The sequence below is a fragment of the Ailuropoda melanoleuca genome, chromosome 7, assembly GCF_002007445.2.
Source record: "Ailuropoda melanoleuca isolate Jingjing chromosome 7, ASM200744v2, whole genome shotgun sequence".
Taxonomy (NCBI): Eukaryota; Metazoa; Chordata; class Mammalia; order Carnivora; family Ursidae; genus Ailuropoda; species Ailuropoda melanoleuca.
In genome coordinates this window covers 55,884,039-55,900,863 of record NC_048224.1, presented here as the reverse complement: position 1 = coordinate 55,900,863, position 16,825 = coordinate 55,884,039, and the positions used below count along the sequence as shown (strand labels likewise).

The 16,825-nt window shown below is 54.8% G+C and overlaps 1 protein-coding gene and 1 pseudogene across 11 annotated transcripts in view; one reads left to right on the top strand and one right to left on the bottom strand.

Moving 5' to 3' along the window:
* Nucleotides 1-16,825, bottom strand: part of PRRC2B (proline rich coiled-coil 2B) — a 59,340-nt gene that overhangs the window by 16,034 nt on the left and 26,481 nt on the right. For 9 of the 11 annotated variants that reach the window (XM_034664701.1, XM_034664707.1, XM_034664703.1 and 6 more), the window contains 7 exons: nt 15,076-15,266; nt 12,518-12,716; nt 6,991-7,207; nt 4,229-6,292; nt 2,722-2,918; nt 2,003-2,148; nt 1,277-1,418 (listed from right to left, as the gene is read on the bottom strand). In XM_034664701.1, the coding sequence (XP_034520592.1) occupies nt 1,277-1,418; nt 2,003-2,148; nt 2,722-2,918; nt 4,229-6,292; nt 6,991-7,207; nt 12,518-12,716; nt 15,076-15,266 (3,156 nt within the window). The remainder of the gene's footprint in view (nt 1-1,276; nt 1,419-2,002; nt 2,149-2,721; nt 2,919-4,228; nt 6,293-6,990; nt 7,208-12,517; nt 12,717-15,075; nt 15,267-16,825) is intronic. The other 2 variants (XM_034664702.1, XM_002915213.4) reach the window with 1 other exon arrangement.
* Nucleotides 10,022-10,409, top strand: LOC109488995 (annotated as a pseudogene).

Below are 16,825 nucleotides of genomic sequence, written 5' to 3'. Positions count from 1 at the left end.
AAATAAATAAATAAAATCTTTAAAAAAAAAAAAAAAGATTCAAGCCAGTATCACTCAACTCCTGTTAGCTCGAGGACACACCAAGATTCCCACAAAAGCCACAGACCCTGCGTATGTACACAGAACTGGAAACGCTGTTTTCAGGTCCAGCCCCCCCACCCCAAACGGCTCTGAGCGGCCGGTGAGGCACTGGAGTGTCCTGGCGGCAAAGGCCCAAGAGCAGGGGCTGCTGGAGTCTGATTTGCTCCAAGTGACTGGCTGGCAGGGATCTGAGGACGTTCAGAGTGTGACACCCATCACTCCCATGTGCAACCAAACCATCCGACAGCAGTATTTTATTTAAAGATTATTATACCTCCAATTAGAGTTGGGTCTCTTAGAGTTTTATTATTTTTTTTAAAGATTTTATTTATTTATTTGAAAGAGAAAGAATGAGCAAGGAGAGAGAAGGAGAAGCAGGCTCCCTGCTGAGCACGGAGCCCGACGTGGGGCTTGATCCTGGAACTCGGGGATCATGACCTGAGCTGAAGGCAGACGCTTAACCCACTGACCCACCCAGGCGCCCCTCTTCCAGTGTTATTTTGCAACATGCTAGAAGCAAGGTCACATGGTGAAACTCCAAGAATCAACACCCAGAACCCAGAACTGTGGGTGTCTGTCCTGCGGCTCCGCACTCCGGAAGCCTCGGCTACTCTGTATGACACACTGGAAACGGATAATTTCTCTAAGCTCCCCTGTGAGGCATCGTGTGTCCTTCTTCCATTCACCTGTGCGCTCTGCAGGGCTCTGCCCAGAGGAGGCATTAAAGAATCTGCTTGATTAAAATGGTTTTGTATTTTAAAAAAAAAAGTTACCAGAAAAAGAGCTCTGGATTTGAAATTGTTTTAAGAGGTTCAGGGAAATAAATTTTCCAAAGAGTCAGGTCCCCTCACTCTGTGTTGCTAAGAGAGCATCTGACTCTCCTCGCCTCCCTACAGTCAGTCACCTGCCGCTCTTCCACAGGTAAGAAGAAAGGGGAACGGACAGGGACGGGAGCTCTCATCGTCCAGACCACTGGACACACGGAATGCTGTGCTCTCGCCCCAAATCTCAGGCAGGGAGAGTTTGCTTCCGTTCAGGGGCTGAGATCTAACACTGTGGCTCTGAAGAGGACGCAGGAAACAGGCAAAGCTCCACGGGCATCCACGGTCCCAAAGCAGGATGCTCCCGAGAGGGGACCCCGGGCCCGGGGGACGGCCCTAGGCCACGCAGCTGAGCCCAAGCACCCAACTCTTACCTTGGCTGCTGCTCTCCCAAATCTCGGTGCCCAGGCTACTGCCGGGCACGGTCACGTCGCTCTGCTCCAGGCACAAGTTGCTCTGCTTTTTAGCAAACCGAGGAGGAATACGGGAGGAAAGACCGCGCCCCTTGACAGGCATCTGAGGAAAAACAGGTGATGCAGTCCAGCCTCGATGTGAAGCACGAAGAACGACAAGTTCTTCCCAGGGAGAGCACCCTGGGCCCCCAAACCACACCGTCAGAAACTGTTCTGGAGGTGCTGGAATGCTCGCCTCTCGACACCTCAACCACAAGTAAATGGCAATGCCATCCAGACCACCCTCGGAAGGGGCCGACAGACCCACGGACACAGACCGCAGAGGCCGGGTGCGCAGTGGCCAGATGTAAATGCGTTTGAGGACAGGGTCTCCGACCCTCGTGACGCCCCGGGTGACAAATCTCATCCCACACAGGCCAGAGCAGTGGGAGGAGGGTGGGCTTGGAGGGGCTGATGGAGGTCTGCGTCCTGCTGTTGTCACCAGGGACAAATCACCCTCTTTGAGAATAGGGACACTATCCCCTCCTCCCACAGGACAACAGGGGTAGTGGTGGGTCCTGGGGCACAACGCACGCCACAGAAGCACTCCCTCCTCCCCCTTGTCTATCTTGGGCTTCATTCAGAACTCTCATCCTTCGGACTCTGGGTTTCTCTGTACCGGCCTGCCCTCCCCGCCAGCCCCCTTACCTGCACAGCCTGCTCCTTCTTCCTCCTCTCTTCCTCCAGCAGACGGCGCTGCTTCTTGGTTAGGACCTCGATGAAGCCCTCACCGGCCATGGGGCCCACCTCACTCTCCTCACCAGGGCTGGACCCGCAGTTTTCAATGATGGAATCTGAACCCAGATTTCACAAGAAGGGACAGTGTTTCCATTCATCACAAGAAAAGATAACCCAACCCTACCAGCTGCTGGTATCTAAGGACGGCTCAGCTCAGAAGGCTGGGCAGTACCTGGCTTGATGCCTCCCAGGAGCAGAGCGGGTTCCCAGGGTCTGTGGAAATCCTGCTGGGATCTCCACACCCTCCCCACGACCCCTCAGCACATGGTTACCCCAGAGACCTGAGGAGCACTACAGTTAAGAAGATAGTCTCTGGAGACAGAAACACCGAAGTCCCAGCTCTGCTCGTAACCAGCACGTGACCTAGACAGACCACTCAACCTCTCTGGGACGCAGTTCCCCCTCTTTAAAACTGGGACACCGTGAGGCGGCTCTGGGGGTCGGCAAGGCTTTAAGCAACGTGAGGGCAGGAATCCTATCTGTTCTGCTCACCCATACAGCCCTGGAAATGAGCCCACCACCTGCCCGGATGCCACGACGCTCAGAGAAGGGGCAAACCTAGCAGCCCCATGGAGGCCGCCGTGGCCCTCAGTAGCCTGGGCTCTTCTTCCCCCTGAAGACAGACTCACTTCCATAGTTCAGGTCAAACTGTTTCATGGTCTCTCCCTGTTCACCCGCCCTCTGAGCAGCCAGCTTGGCCTCCTTCTCTGCCTTCTCACAGGGGGCTTCGGGGACATCAGAAGTGGCATGGGCTGCCCGCTCCAACGCATAGTGGCTGCTCGCACCACTGCAACCAAGACCTCCAGGCAAGGCCTCCTCTGGGGACCTGTAAAGGAAGGAGGATCTGGTTAGCTCCGACGCAGCTGAAGGCTGGAGGAGGAGAGAAAAGGAAAACCTACATGTGCACACAGCACGCACATGGACACACGCCCTGACCTACAGTGTCCCCTTCGTTTGGTCGAAGCTGCTCTCTGCCAGCGGTGCATGAGGCCATGTGCACCCCCCCCGCCCCCGCCTGCCACACCACTGCAGTTCTGCCCGCTCACGGGGAACACCGCTCTTCCCCCGCCCCTTCCAGGGCTCAGCGCCTCTGTTCCTTCCCACCATGTGCCAAACTCAGCGGGCCTGCGCCAAGGAGACAATGAAGGAGATGCTCCAAGCAGAGCCACGGGACTTTCTGCTCCTGGCACACGACACTGGCCAGCAAGGAGCCAGGCCCGGCCCTAGCACAAGGCTCTTGGCAGAAATCGGAAGCACGGCCAGGTCTCAGCATCTGGGGCCAGGACAGTGAAGCTGGCCTGATACCTGGAAGGATCAGCATTCCGAAGGCTCCTCTGGGGCTCTGAATAAATGCCACTCCAGGTTTCTGGCTCTGGATTCTAAGGAGGTTGGGAGGCAGGAAGCAGCCTTCTTGGCCTGAGGTGTGGCCCGTGTGTGACCAGGAAATCAGGCTGCACAAGTGACTCCCTGCACGTGTCTCCCCTTTCCCTGATTCTGGGCAGCCTGCGGGCAATGAGCCGCCCCAGAGCACCGACCGGCCACCTAAAGCCTCTAGGGTCCAGTGAGAGATGCTCACAGGGCCTCGGGCGGCTCATTCCCTGCTCCTACTGCCTGGCTCTTTCGACAAGGAGGCGGTTAATCTCTGAAGTGGAGCCGTGTCTCCTGTCGAGAGGCAGACTTGGGAAGACCTGTCCCCCCAGGGACCAGGAGGCCAGAGGCCTCCACAGAACTCTGGGTGACAGCAGCCCCAGGGCAGAGGAACTTACCTGGGGGACTGGCACCATGCACAGGCAGTGCCCCCTCAGTGGGGTGGCAAGGGCGCTTACAGAGGCTGAATGCGTGGGGCAGCCGCCGCACAAAGACCACTGGGCGGGGACTCTAAGTTCTGGTTTTCAAGCCACGACAACAACGACAATAACACGCCACAAGAGAAGCAGACAAGCAGTGCAAGAGCAAGTGATGGAGACGCTCAAACACAACGGCCGCGATGGGCAGGCGCCCCCAGGGCCAACAGAGGGACAGAGTCGGGGCTCCTGACACACGCCGGGACACGCATGCATGGAGTGCTGCTTAAAAAAACGGGCTTAGTAACAGAACAGCAACAGAAAAGAGCCTGGGGTTGGGTTTGTGTTTTACCTTTTGGCTTTCAAAGGCGTCCCATTCTGTTGGCTCTCATAACGGGGAGAAGTGTCACCACCACCTGGCCTAATGGACTTCTCCCCAAACCCCCCCGGCTCCAGCTTTCGGCTCTGCCTGTCAGCCAGGGGCCTCTGGCTGGAGAAGCTCCTCTTGGCCAGCTCCTTCTTCTCGCCCACAGCAGCCCCGGGGAGGCTGCCGTCCGCCTGGGGGTCAGGCTCAGCCCCGGGGCCCTCGCGCCGTTCCCGCCTCTCGCTGAAGTCACTGCTCTCGGAGGCCGTCTCCCACTCCTCGTTGGCGTGATCGGACGAGTTCTGGTACGAGAGCTCGGGGGACCCGCTCTTGTCCCCGGGGCAGAGCTTGGGCCGGCCCTGCCATGGCCCTGCCAGCATGTGGGGCTCCTCCTCGGGCCCCCAGAGGCCCAGAGATTCCCGCTCCTGCCGGAGGCGGCGGAACCGCGGCGGCTTGTCCTGGCGCGGGGGACGCCTTCTCCGGAAGGGCCGATTCTCTGTGCCTTCCACGTCGGCCGCGTGGTCGTCGGAGAAGAAGGGCCTCTTGTCCTCCAGGCGGCTGTCCTCGAAGGCCCTGGCACCAAACGAGTCAGAATGTCTGTAGGCGTCAGGGACACAGTCTCTCTCTGCAGGTCGCCGGGGCCCGCACGCGTCCGCAGAGCTGTACTCCTGCCAGGAGGCACCCGGGCTCTTGTTCTGCCAGTGGGCAGCCTCTTTGGACACGAAGGTTCTCCGCCCGTAGCCACAGCTGCTCAGCCGGGGAGGGAGCGCCCGGCCAAAGGCGCGAGGGCCTCGGTTCTTGGCCTCCAGGCCGCTCGGGTCCTCGGAGCACACCTTGTTGGAGCGCCAGGAGTCCCTGAAGTCACCCTTCCTCAGGGCGCTGCCCTCCCGCTCCAGGAGCGAGGCTTCACTCCCGTTCTCCGAGCCTCGCTGCCGCCGCCGCTTGGGAAGCTCTTCGTACTCGGAGCCCTCGCTGTGGGTCTCACTGGCGATGCGCCGCCGCGGCTTGGCCCTGGGGAAGTCTTCGGGCTGGCCGAAGTCCCGCAGGCCCCGGCCACGGCCGCTCCTCTGGCCGCCGCCGTAGATGCCCCGTGCTCCGAGCACCCCCCCACCGCAGAGGCTGGGGCCGCCGCCTGCAGGCCGCCCACGGAAGGTGAACTCTCGGAAGCCGCGGCCACGGCCCCGGGCCTGCCCTCGGCCCCCAAAGGCTTGCTCCTCATCAATAAAGATCCAGTTGTTCCTCTTTGTCGGGGGAGTGTCGCTGGACTCCCGGGAGGGTCTGCTCTCCCAGGCCCTGTCGGGCTTCTCGTCCTCTTCGCACCTGCTGGCCTCGCGGCCCAAACTTACGCGGGCAGAGCCCTGGTCCTCCAAGGGGGAGGGGGACGAATTAGCCAGCCTGGGGTTGTTCTCTTCGTCCTCGTCCTTGTCTGCCGTGTGAACCGGCCCCTTCTCCTTGGCCACGCGGGTACTCTCCTCCCCCAGTTCCTGCTTCATCTTCTCAAGTTCCTTCTCCTTGTCCTCTACCTTGAGGGCTTTCAGGACAGGCTTCTTGATGGGCCCCGACCTCCTCGTCCTGCTGGTCTGCTCTGGGTGCTGGCTGCCGGGGCCCCGGGGCTCAGGCGTCCACTCGGGCTCCAGGGATGGCTGTTTGTTGGGGCTCCCTTCCTTCTCCCAGGAGGTGACGTTAAAGGACGGTTCCTCCCGGGGTGCCCCCTTCTCGATGCCGTTGGCTGTGTCAGTGGCCTCTGGCGGGTGGCTAACGTCCCAGTTGCTATATTCTGGCTTTTTCTCGGCTGGGGCAAAGTCAGGTTCCAGTGGGGAACACCTGAGGTCTGGGGCGGGACCCCCAGGAGCACCTGCTTCCTGAACATTTTCTTGGGGTGAAAACAAAAGCTCCTGGCCTATTCTTTGAGAAGAGACACAGCTGTCAAAGTCTGCTTGGGCCTTCTTGTCAAAAGCACTCAAGAACTCCTCCCCTCTCTCCTCAAGGAGATCGCGCTGGGCGCCTACGCCCCCTGACCTTCCGGGTGAGGCAGAGTAAGAGCTTTCATTCCTGAAAGGGAACCAGAAAAATCAGTCAATGTGATTGGAGCCTGGTTCCTGGTTTCCATGCTGAACACAGAGCTTAGATTTAAAAAAAAAAAAAAAAAATTTCTAAAAAGAAAACGAAAAAGGAAAAAAAAAAAACCAAAAACATAAGCACCAACATTTGCTCTATCTTTAAACACGTCTCAGAGCTGCTGGGCCATGGATTGCCGGGTGGCCCCCTGGAGTCCGGACTGAAGAGTGCGCTGGCTGCTGGTGGGCTCAGCGTGCCACCTGGAGGCAGAGCAGCTGGGATCCTCTGGTTCAGACGACAAGCTGGAGCCTGGGAGTCCGCGGAGAGTCTGGGGCACTGGGCCAGCAGGGCCCGCTTGCTTCACTTTCACAGGAAGGAGCCACGACCCGGGCACTCGACCCCGCCAGGCCCCACCCCGCACCCTAACCCAAGGTTCCACAGATCTGCCTCTGACCCAGGACCTCTCCTTGGCTGCTGCCAGTCTCCCCGGCAGGTGATCGCCTCTCATACAAAAAGCCTTCAAGCAAACCTCATCACGCTCTCCATCCCCGGAGGGCACTGCCAGTCCCTGCAAAGCGCCCCTTCTCCGGGCAGTGCCTCCGGGAACAGTGCTTCACCCCAGAGCCCCTTGGTAGCAGGACACGGAGATTCTGCTTTCAACGGCAGGCCAACAGGGCCAAGTTTCGTCTCACCTGACGTGCATGTCCATGGCCAAAGTGTCATTCGATTTCGGCTGGGGAAGCGAGTAGCCCTTGCTCTGCAACGCCATGTAACCCTCTGGGCTCCATACAGGGGCTGGATCGAGGGTGGCCACCTTCCTTTCTTGCAGCGGGGGCACACAGTTCTGGTCCTCAGAGCGACAGCCAGCCCCACTGAGGGAATCTTGGGGCATCATGGGCTTCATCAATCCTGAAGAAGGCAAAGAACTAATCTGTAACAGCTCGTTCAGGGGCAACCAGAGGCCCAAAGGAGACAACAGTCACCCTACCACGTGGACAGAGCACCCCACCTGCCCACCATCACTCCACGCTCTCTGACCACAGAACCTCTGAGAGCACACGAGCATGCAACATGAGGTGTCCTAAAGACCTGTCCTAGGGCCTGTGAAGTCCAACCTGAGCTCCCAGGTTCAGAACCCCTTGTTGAAAAGTGCACCAAACTGGCAAATGGAAACAGGAAATAGCTAACTGGAGAGGTCCTCCCGTCAGCAGAAGGCTAGAGGGGCCAATCCGTCAGCCACGAGGGTCTATGCGCAAGCAGAGACACCCGAGGTCTCCTACACACACAAGGAAGACGAGCTGCATGCCAGAGTTCACGTGGACCGAGAGCGGGCGTCCGCCTGCTTCAAAACCCGACCAAGACGACTTGGGAAGCGACTTTGGTTTCGTTTGTTTTTGTTGGTTTTTTTTTTTTTTTTTTTTTTTTAAGATTTTTTTTTTAGGGGCAGCGCCTGGGGGGCACAGCGGTTAAGCATCTGCCTTCGGCTCAGGGCGTGATCCCGGCGTTATGGGATCGAGCCCCACATCAGGCTCCTCCGCTATGAGCCTGCTTCTTCCTCTCCCACTCCCCCTGCTGTGTTCCCTCTCTCACTGGCTGTCTCTATCTCTGTCAAATAAATAAAATCTTTAAAAAAAAAAAAAAAGATTTTATTTTTAAGTCATCGCTACACCCCAACGTGTGGCTCAAACCCACAACCCCAGGATTAAGAGTCAGATGCTCCGCCGAATGTGCCAGCCAAGCACCCCAGTTCCTTCTACTTCTAGCCCGAAGACTGACCGCAACACTCCACATTTTTGCACAGTGAATGGGGGCAGGAGGACACAACAAACTGTTCACTGGCTTGAGGTGATTAAGAGACAGAGGACAGGGGCGCCTGGGTGGCACAGCGGTTAAGCGTCTGCCTTCGGCTCAGGGCGTGATCCCGGCGTTATGGGATCGAGCCCCACATCAGGCTCCTCCGTTATGAACCTGCTTCTTCCTCTCCCACTCCCCCTGCTTGTGTTCCCTCTCTCACTGGCTGTCTCTATCTCTTCAAATAAATAAATAAAATCTTAAAAAAAAAAAAAAAAAAGAGACAGAGGACAGGGGCGCCTGGGTGGCTCATTCGGTTAAGCGTCTGACTCTTGTTTCTACTCAGGTGGTCATCTCAGGGGTGTGGGACTGAGCCCAGCGGCGGGCTCCACGTTCAGCGGGGAGCCTGCATGAAGATTCTCTCTCCCTCTGCCCCTCCCTCTGCCTCAAATAAGTCTTAAAAAAAGAGAGAGCGCGAGAGAGAGAGAGAGACATGGGACACCTCATCCCACCAGACAGAAGCTGGTGGGGAAAGTGACCCCCTCCCCCCCGTGGCCTCTCCGTCCATGTTGATGATCAAGTGGGGGAGGGGAGGGAGGGAGGCAGTGCAGAAATTAAGGTCTTGTCAGGCCTAAGCCCGTGGAGAGAAAAAGATCTAATTTTTCCAATACTCTCTTCACAAAGCATATTAGCAGCCACACACTTTATTGTGCCCATCTTTTCCTAAGATAATCCGGCCAGAAAATGGTTCGACATGAAGCCAGTAGGTTTAAAGTTTTCTTGTAGCTGCGGAGTGCCCTGTTCAAATGCCACTGATGTAGGACCCCAGCATAAAGCTAGTGTGAGTCCAGTGGTGGAGACCCTCTCTGGGGCTCTAAAATCACATACCGCTCATTAAGTACTGACGATGAGGCACGCTGAGGTGCCGGACACTGTACATCGGCTTGCTTCTCGCAATACGGCAGCTCTTATTACCTGAAAAACCCCGCTACCACGAACACTGCCACAAAAACACTGCGCAGAATGTATTACACATTCCCCTGCCGAGGTTCCCAAGAAAAGGGGAAACACCTGTCAGTCCCAGAACTACGGGCTTGGTCTTTAACACCTGACAGCACAGGCGATGGGGCTTTTCTGCACAAGGCAGAGAGCTGTAGCTGGAACGCTGCTCAAGACAGAGGCCCTCAAATAAAAGGCAGATTTTAAAATATATGCTCCTTAGTACAGGGAAACAACGAAGTTTGTGTCCTGGCCTGGGCCAGTTAGGAAAAACCAGTTCTCTTCTAGGAATGTATAGCCGTGCCAGCTTTCATGCAGTTTGGGGGGAGGAGTGTTCAGATTTATACCCCCAGAGTGGTACAGAAATGTCCCAAGTTAGAATAACAGGTGGTTCTAGGCTGGCAGGAGAAAACCACCCTGGAGGGACAGACTCTCCACTCAAGCCATGCTGGATTTCCACAATAAATAAAGCTCTGTTGAAGGTGAACTCACAATCCAAAATTACCAGCCTGTGTGGGAAGCAGCCCACCATGAGCCCACAGCAGGCCACGGGGTTACGTGCCTCCCTGAGAACTTCAGATAACAGAATAAACACCAGAAATTATGTTTTAAATTAGTACAAGCATAAAATTAAGAACTTAAAAAAAAATGTATGATGCACTCACAAAAAACAGATTTGATTTGCTTCTGGCTCAGGTCATGATCTCAGGGTCCTGGGATCCAGCCCTGTGTTAGGCTCCGTGCTCAGCGGAGAGTCAGCTTAAGGACCTTCTCTACACACACCCCCCCCCGCCCTTCCCCCGGTCACACACACACTCTCTCTGAAATAAACAAATAAATCTTTAAAAAAATAAAAATTTGAGAAAAAAATTCTAGTAATAAAGAGAAAGAAGAGATCTCAAAGGCAGCAAGAGTGAACCGGGGCCCAGCAAAATGGCTCCCACAAAGAAGGGTGGCAAGAAGAAGGGGTGTTTTGCCATCAACAAGGTAGTGACCAGAGAATACACCATCAACAGTCACAAGCACATCCATAACATGGGTTTCAAGAAGTGTGCCCCTCGGGCACTCAAAGACATCTGGAAATTTGCCATGAAGGCAATGGGAACTCCAGATGTGCGCATTAACAGCAGGCTCAACAACATTGTCTGGGCCAAAAGAATAGGGAATGTTCCATCCCATACCCGTGTGCGGTTGTCCAGAAAACATTAACTAGGATAAAGATTCGCCCAACAAGCTCCAGATGCTGGTTACCTATGTCACCACTTTAAAAGATCTACAGACAGTTAATGTGGATGAGAACCAACTGCTAAATATCAAATAAAAGCATAAAACCGCAGGACTCCTGGGTGAGCCTGCCTTCAGCTCAGGTCATGGTCCCAGGGTCCTAGGATCGGGCCCCATGGCAGGCTCCCTGCTTGGGGGGGAGTCTGCTTCTCCCTCTCCCGCTCCCCCTGCTTATGTGCTGACAGATAAATACAATCTTAAAAAAAAAAGTATGAAACTACGATTAAAAAAAAAAAAAAGCAAAAGCAGCATCCAGAGAACAGAGCAGGTTACGCAGACATGAATCACTCTCAGCAGCAACGGCAGCCAGAAGAAAATGAAATACTATCTTCGAGGTCCTGAAAGAAAGAACTGCCAACCTAGAATTCTACACCCAGCTAGAGAAAGGGTGTCATAAAGACTTTTTCAGGCAAAGAAAACCTACTGCCAAAAAATTTCCTGAAGAACCTGACAGAACGTACTTCAAGGAGAAGCATGTCGCACCCAGATGGGAGGAAAACACAAGAAAGAGAAGGCAACAAAGAAGCTAGGGTACGGACAGGCAAATCAGAAGCAGCACAGATTGCAGGAAACAACAAAAACAATGATGACTAATTTGTGGGCCTAAGAACAAGGAACTACAATTCTAGGGAACAACGGGAAGACAGACCGATGAGGTCATCAGAGCTCAGGTCAGGGGTAAGGACGTGGACTGGCCGTGGCAAGTCAGAGGTGGGTGTTAGAATGTAAGGTAACCTCTAACATAGTAGAAATAGAACGCAGAGTACAGCAACCAAAAGAATAGGAAATCTTGCTCCAAAAAAAAGGAAGAAAAAGAAAAGCACACAAAAGTGAGATAAACAGAAGCATAAAATTCTGCAGAGAGTAGGAAATCCGAATCTAATACTCCCCAAGATCTAAAGTGAGGCACTCTGGCAATTAAAGTCATAGATTTTCAGAGTGGGTAAAACCATACACATCTTGTACATACAAACTCCCCCGAAAAAGGGCTCAGAGAGGCTGACAGTAAAAAGATGGAAAAAAGATCCCAAGTAACCACTCATCAAAAGAAAACTGGAATGATGACATTAACATGAGACGGAGTGGCCATCAGAGGGAGGGGGCACAATCAAGGGTAGCAGGTGCGACGTGACACCGAGGAGAACAAGTGCATCATTCCACGCCTGTCTGCTTGCAGACAGACAGCACAACCTGACAGGCTTAGGGATCCGACAGACCTACAGTCAGGGCGGGAGACCTTCCCACAACCCTCGGTGAGTGACCGGGGGTAAGAGATTGTGGTGGGATAGGTACGTGCGCACAGCAGTCAGCAAGTTCCAGGTAATGGGCCGCGTCCAATTGGAATTATGTTCTTTTTAAGCAAACACAGAAACAAAAAAGATCTCAACAAATGCCAAGCAACCTAGATCGGGAGCTGGCTGGTGCACAAAAGCCCTTGAGGGAAACCTGACCTGCCACCTGTTTTTAAAAATAAAGTTTTATTGGAAAACGACCAGGCTCATTCAATTACTATTATCTTTGGTTATTTTTGTTCTAAAACAGCAAAATGGAGTAGATGTTCAGAGCCTAAAATACTGACTATCTGGCATTTATAGGAAGGTTTCCTGACCCGTTCTCTATCATCCAGACAATATCACCTGACCACAAAGTAATCACGTTAGCTATGTTATATTTAACACAATTAGTTAAAAAGAACAGAAAATTTTCAAAGGAATTAATGAGGAAAACAACAGAAATTAAGGATATAAAAGCCCAATAAAATGAAGGAATTAAGAAATCCAACGCTGCTTTAAAAATGGCATTACACAAACCTTGGGAAGGACAAATCAAGGACAAAAAGGAAGAGAGAAGGCACAAGAAACATTAAGAACGGAAAGAGATACATTTCAATGGGAAAAAAAAAAAAAGACAGAGGAACACAGCGACACAGCAGGAACACCAGAACTAATTAAAACAACGTATAACGCATGAGCGGGTTCCGTGGGACTGGTACTATGCAAACAAACAAAACGTTACAACTCAGACTGCTCCTGTGAGTTACAGGAGAGGTGGGACTGGAGTCCAGGTGGGTCTACCTCCCGAAGAACACTCTTACCCCCACACCGTCCTAGACTCTACCCGTGTGGCCCATTGGAGCATGCTTACCCGAGGGGTGGAGGGTGGAGGGGTAGAAATCCACCGGGGCGCGAGTGGGTGGGATTCTCGGGTCCATGTAGGAAGGCATCATCATCCACCTGGGGTCGAAGCCCAGCATCTGGGGGTGGTGGGGGTAGAAGGTGCGCTGTGGGTGGGAAGGCGGAGGGTACACGGGCTGCCAGTGCTGCATTTTATACAGCTGCTCCTGACCGGGGAGAGAGACCAGGTTAGACAGGTGCCCCGGGCAGAGCCCGAGACTGCGTGTGTACTCACTTGCAAACACACACGTGCACACACAACACAAACGCACGCTCACATACCCCCCACATACACACACACTCACGTGCACACACAACACAAACACATACATACCCCAACACACACTCACGTGCACACACAACACAAACGCACACTCACATACCCCCCACATACACACACACTCACGTGCACACACAACACAAATGCACTCACATACCCCCCACATACACACACACTCATGTGCACACACAACACAAACGCATACTCACATACCCCAACACACACTCACGTGCACACACAACACAAACGCATGCTCACATACCCCCCACATACACACACAGTCACGCCAAGCCCGGGCTTGAGGAGTCCCTGATGGTTGCCCACAGCTCTCCGTGGAACAGCCCGAATCCCACCAGGCCCCATGTGAGCTGCCCTCCCTGCCGCTAGCTTCAGTGCACACACACGACTGCCTGCCTCGTGGGGCCCTGGCTGCACACTGGGCCCTCCATCTAGAAGGCTCCTGCTCCCTCCATCCTGGCTCACCCCTGCTCTTCCTTCAGGTTTCCGCTTAAAATGCCCTTCCTCTGGGCAGCCCACCGCAAGTCCGCGGGCAGATCAGGCCGCTGTCCTCTGCTCTGCAACACCAGGACTTCCCCCCTCTGCAGCACTAACAGTAGGTTATTATTTTGTATTGCTGGTCTCCCCTCACAAAACCGTAAGAGACCACACGCCAAGTTCACTGCAGTCTCCCTGCCTCCTACCACCAGGCACGGCACATAGAAAAGTCATCGCACAAATGGGTATCAGCAAAACATTCAAATCAAGGTCCTAGACCCCGTGAGGGTTCACTTCCAGTCCTGCCCCATGGCATCGCTGACCCCTGCGGCTGCCCTCACAAGTACCCCCAGGATCGGCATTCCGGCCGGAGTCAGGTGCAGAGCGGGTCAAGAAGAGCTGACCAGCTGCGCCCCTCCCTGTCAGCAAACAGGAAGGCCTGGGCCGAGTGCACCTGGCAGCTCTGTGGCCACTCACTAGCACTCCATAAACACAGCTCTGGGCTGCGGGACTCCACCCAGAGCTCCTCCTCCGTCTGGCCCCCAGGCCTCCAGGGAACCTGACCAGACAGCCTGTCTGCCAGGCTCCTTCAGCTAACCTGGTGCTGTCAGACTCCTTTCTAGTCTTAAGGAAGGACTCACCCATTCCCGCCCCCCAGAAGAGTAACTCTTACGGCTGTGTCTGGCTGGTTACCCCAGAGACCTTCCTGATCCCTAATTCTCCACCACGCCCGTGAGTCGCCACACGATGCTGGCTGATGCTGCGACACCCAAAAAAGAACGAGTAAGGTCACTTCCTGTTTACAGCTCAGGACCCGGTGAGCCTCTGAGATACCTCGGGGGGGGGGGGGCCAGGGAAAGGGGGNAGCCGAGGTGAAGGCTTTACAGCCCACTAAAAGAGAGTCCAGAAAAGGCTGAAGACCCTGATTTGTCTCCTAAGGCACACATGTTCCGATCCACGCTCGGTGAGCGTTGACAATGACTGACGGCACATCTAGCCACCGGGCGACGCGATGGCCACATGTCGTCCGCTTCCCACCAAACGCACTGCTCGTCTGTAAGAACCTGTTCCTCCACGCATCCCTCCTCGAAGACACACAGCCACCAAATAGTGCGCCCAAGGGGCCACCAGAGATTGGCGTGATGACAACCATCTCCCCCGTCATCCTCTCCGGGGCAAACAAGGTCCCTTTTGAGGTTTACGAACCGCTAATGCGGACGAGCCAGTCCGCGGGTGCCCTCGCAGCCTCACCACCACGCCGAGGCCGCACTCAGTGCTCCGGGCCCATCCGAGGCCGCGCTCTACTGCAGGAACTGCACCGTGAGGCTCGCCATCCGTCCAACACCCTGACACCTACAGCCTGAACCCGAAGCTAGCACGCTTCTCCGGCAGCTTGCCAAGCCCTGCCGGGCCTCCTCTGTCCCCGGGAGGGTCCCAGCATGGACAGTGCCAGTCTAGGGAGAGGCCACAGTGTACCGCTCTGAATGAAAACACGAGACTTCAAACTGCACTGAGTGCACACAGCACCGACACCTCCTTACCCACACCAGACAGCACGGCCAATACGCTACCAACGGTTTTATTCTTTCACGGGAGAAATCACTCGGAAAAATGAAAGATGGCCAGGGCTGATCTTCTAAGGCTCTAAGTTTTCAGGTGCCGCTCCTGACATCCCTGCCGGTGACGGGGATACAGGAGGGCAGATTTCCATCGAAGGGGGAGGGGACACCCACTGAGCAGTCCGATCTGTTTACCTGCTGCTGCTGCTGCTGCTGGCGCTGGAATCTGGGAGGAAGTGACTTCTGGTACTTGCTGAACTCCTGTGCAGGAGACCCAGCCTCCCTGGCCCCCTCCTCGCTGCCGCTCTGGGCCATAGCTGGAGGAGCCATGGGGGCTTCTTCTGAAAACGTGTTGGGGGCTCCCTGGGCAGAGAACTCAGGAGAGCCTAGAGGACGAATAACCAGAAAAATGGCTGCAGTGAGCTCACAAAAGCTGGGTCATCCAAACGTTTACAGCAAAGGCTCGTTCTTGACGGCACGGACATTCCGCTGCCGGCCTCTTCACGGCCCTGAGCCCAGCAATGCCCTGCACACATGAGCTCACAGACTCCCGGTGACGCCATCCCTTCAGAGGTGAGAAAGCTAAAGGTCGAGAGGTCAGGTGAACTGCCAGAGATCACACAGTCCGTGGTGAGGCTGGGATTTGGTTCCAGGTGAGAGAGGTTTTATCGAAAAGGACTCCAGTAAACCGGAGAGCAGCCACCAGCTCGGCGACAGCCCACACCCATCATTGGAGCAGCAGGAGTCAGCGCAGCCAAAGCCCCGCGCCTCTCCTCGCCTGCTTCCTCACTGGTAAAGGGAGGAGGGAAGTTCCCTGCTCTCTTGCCCCCATTCCAGCTTCCCATTCTTTTTTTTTCCTTTTGGTCCCCAGCTTTACTGAAGTGTTATTAACATCTGCATTCTTTTTTTTTTTTTTTAAAGATTTTATTTATTTATTCAACAGAGATAGAGACAGCCAGCGAGAGAGAGAACACAAGCAGGGGGAGTGGGAGAGGAAGAAGCAGGCTCATAGCAGAGGAGCCTGATGTGGGGTTCGATCCCACAACGCCAGGATCACGCCCTGAGCCGAAGGCAGACGCTTAACCGCTGTGCCACCCAGGCGCCCCAACATCTGCATTCTTAATTCCACTGCAGGGGACAATCCAACCCGGACACCAAAGCCTGAGGGACCCGGTGGTACATCCCAGCGGGTGCCGCAGAGGCGCAGGACAGGTGCACACGCAGCACCCAGGCCCGCCCCAAGGATGCGTCTCAACCGACCACGCTCACACCAGAGCACCCACTTCCTGGACTCTGCATCTCAGCGAGTACTGAGGCTGGGCACAGGCCGCACCCACACGTCCGGTAGAGGAAATGGACAGAATCTTTGTCGGTTTCCCAGAGTTCCCTGGCAAGAAGGGGCTGAGGACCAGCAGGTCAGGAGTAAGACTCACTTGAGCAGCTCTCAGGGACTGAACCTAACACCAGGCCCTTCTCTCCTAAAGAGTTGTCTTAGTTCATTTAAGAGTATCACGAAGACGGGCGCCTGCATGGCTCCGTCAGTGAAGCGTCTGCCTTTGGCTCAGGTCAAGATCTCAGCAAGGTCCTGGGATCGATCCTGCGTTGGGCTCCCTGCTCAGCAGGGAGACTGCTTCTCCCTCTTTCTCCCCCTGTTCCTGCTCACCCTCTCTATCTCAGATAAATAAATAAAATCTTAAAAAAAAAAAAAAAAGAGGATCTCACAAAGAACAGAGCTAGCTGTGCTCTCTCAAACTGCTACAAGAGCCTCTCTCCACCACGCAACGCTGTTCAACGTCTCGTACGTGGCCACGTGATCCGTTCCTTGCAGAATTAATGCCAGGAAGAATGCACTCTGACAAGCTGACGGGCTTCTCTCAGTGTCACAGAAGTCCGTTCTTTGTGATTTTCTTAAATGAACTGTAAGGACCCTGTCCTCGTACTAAAG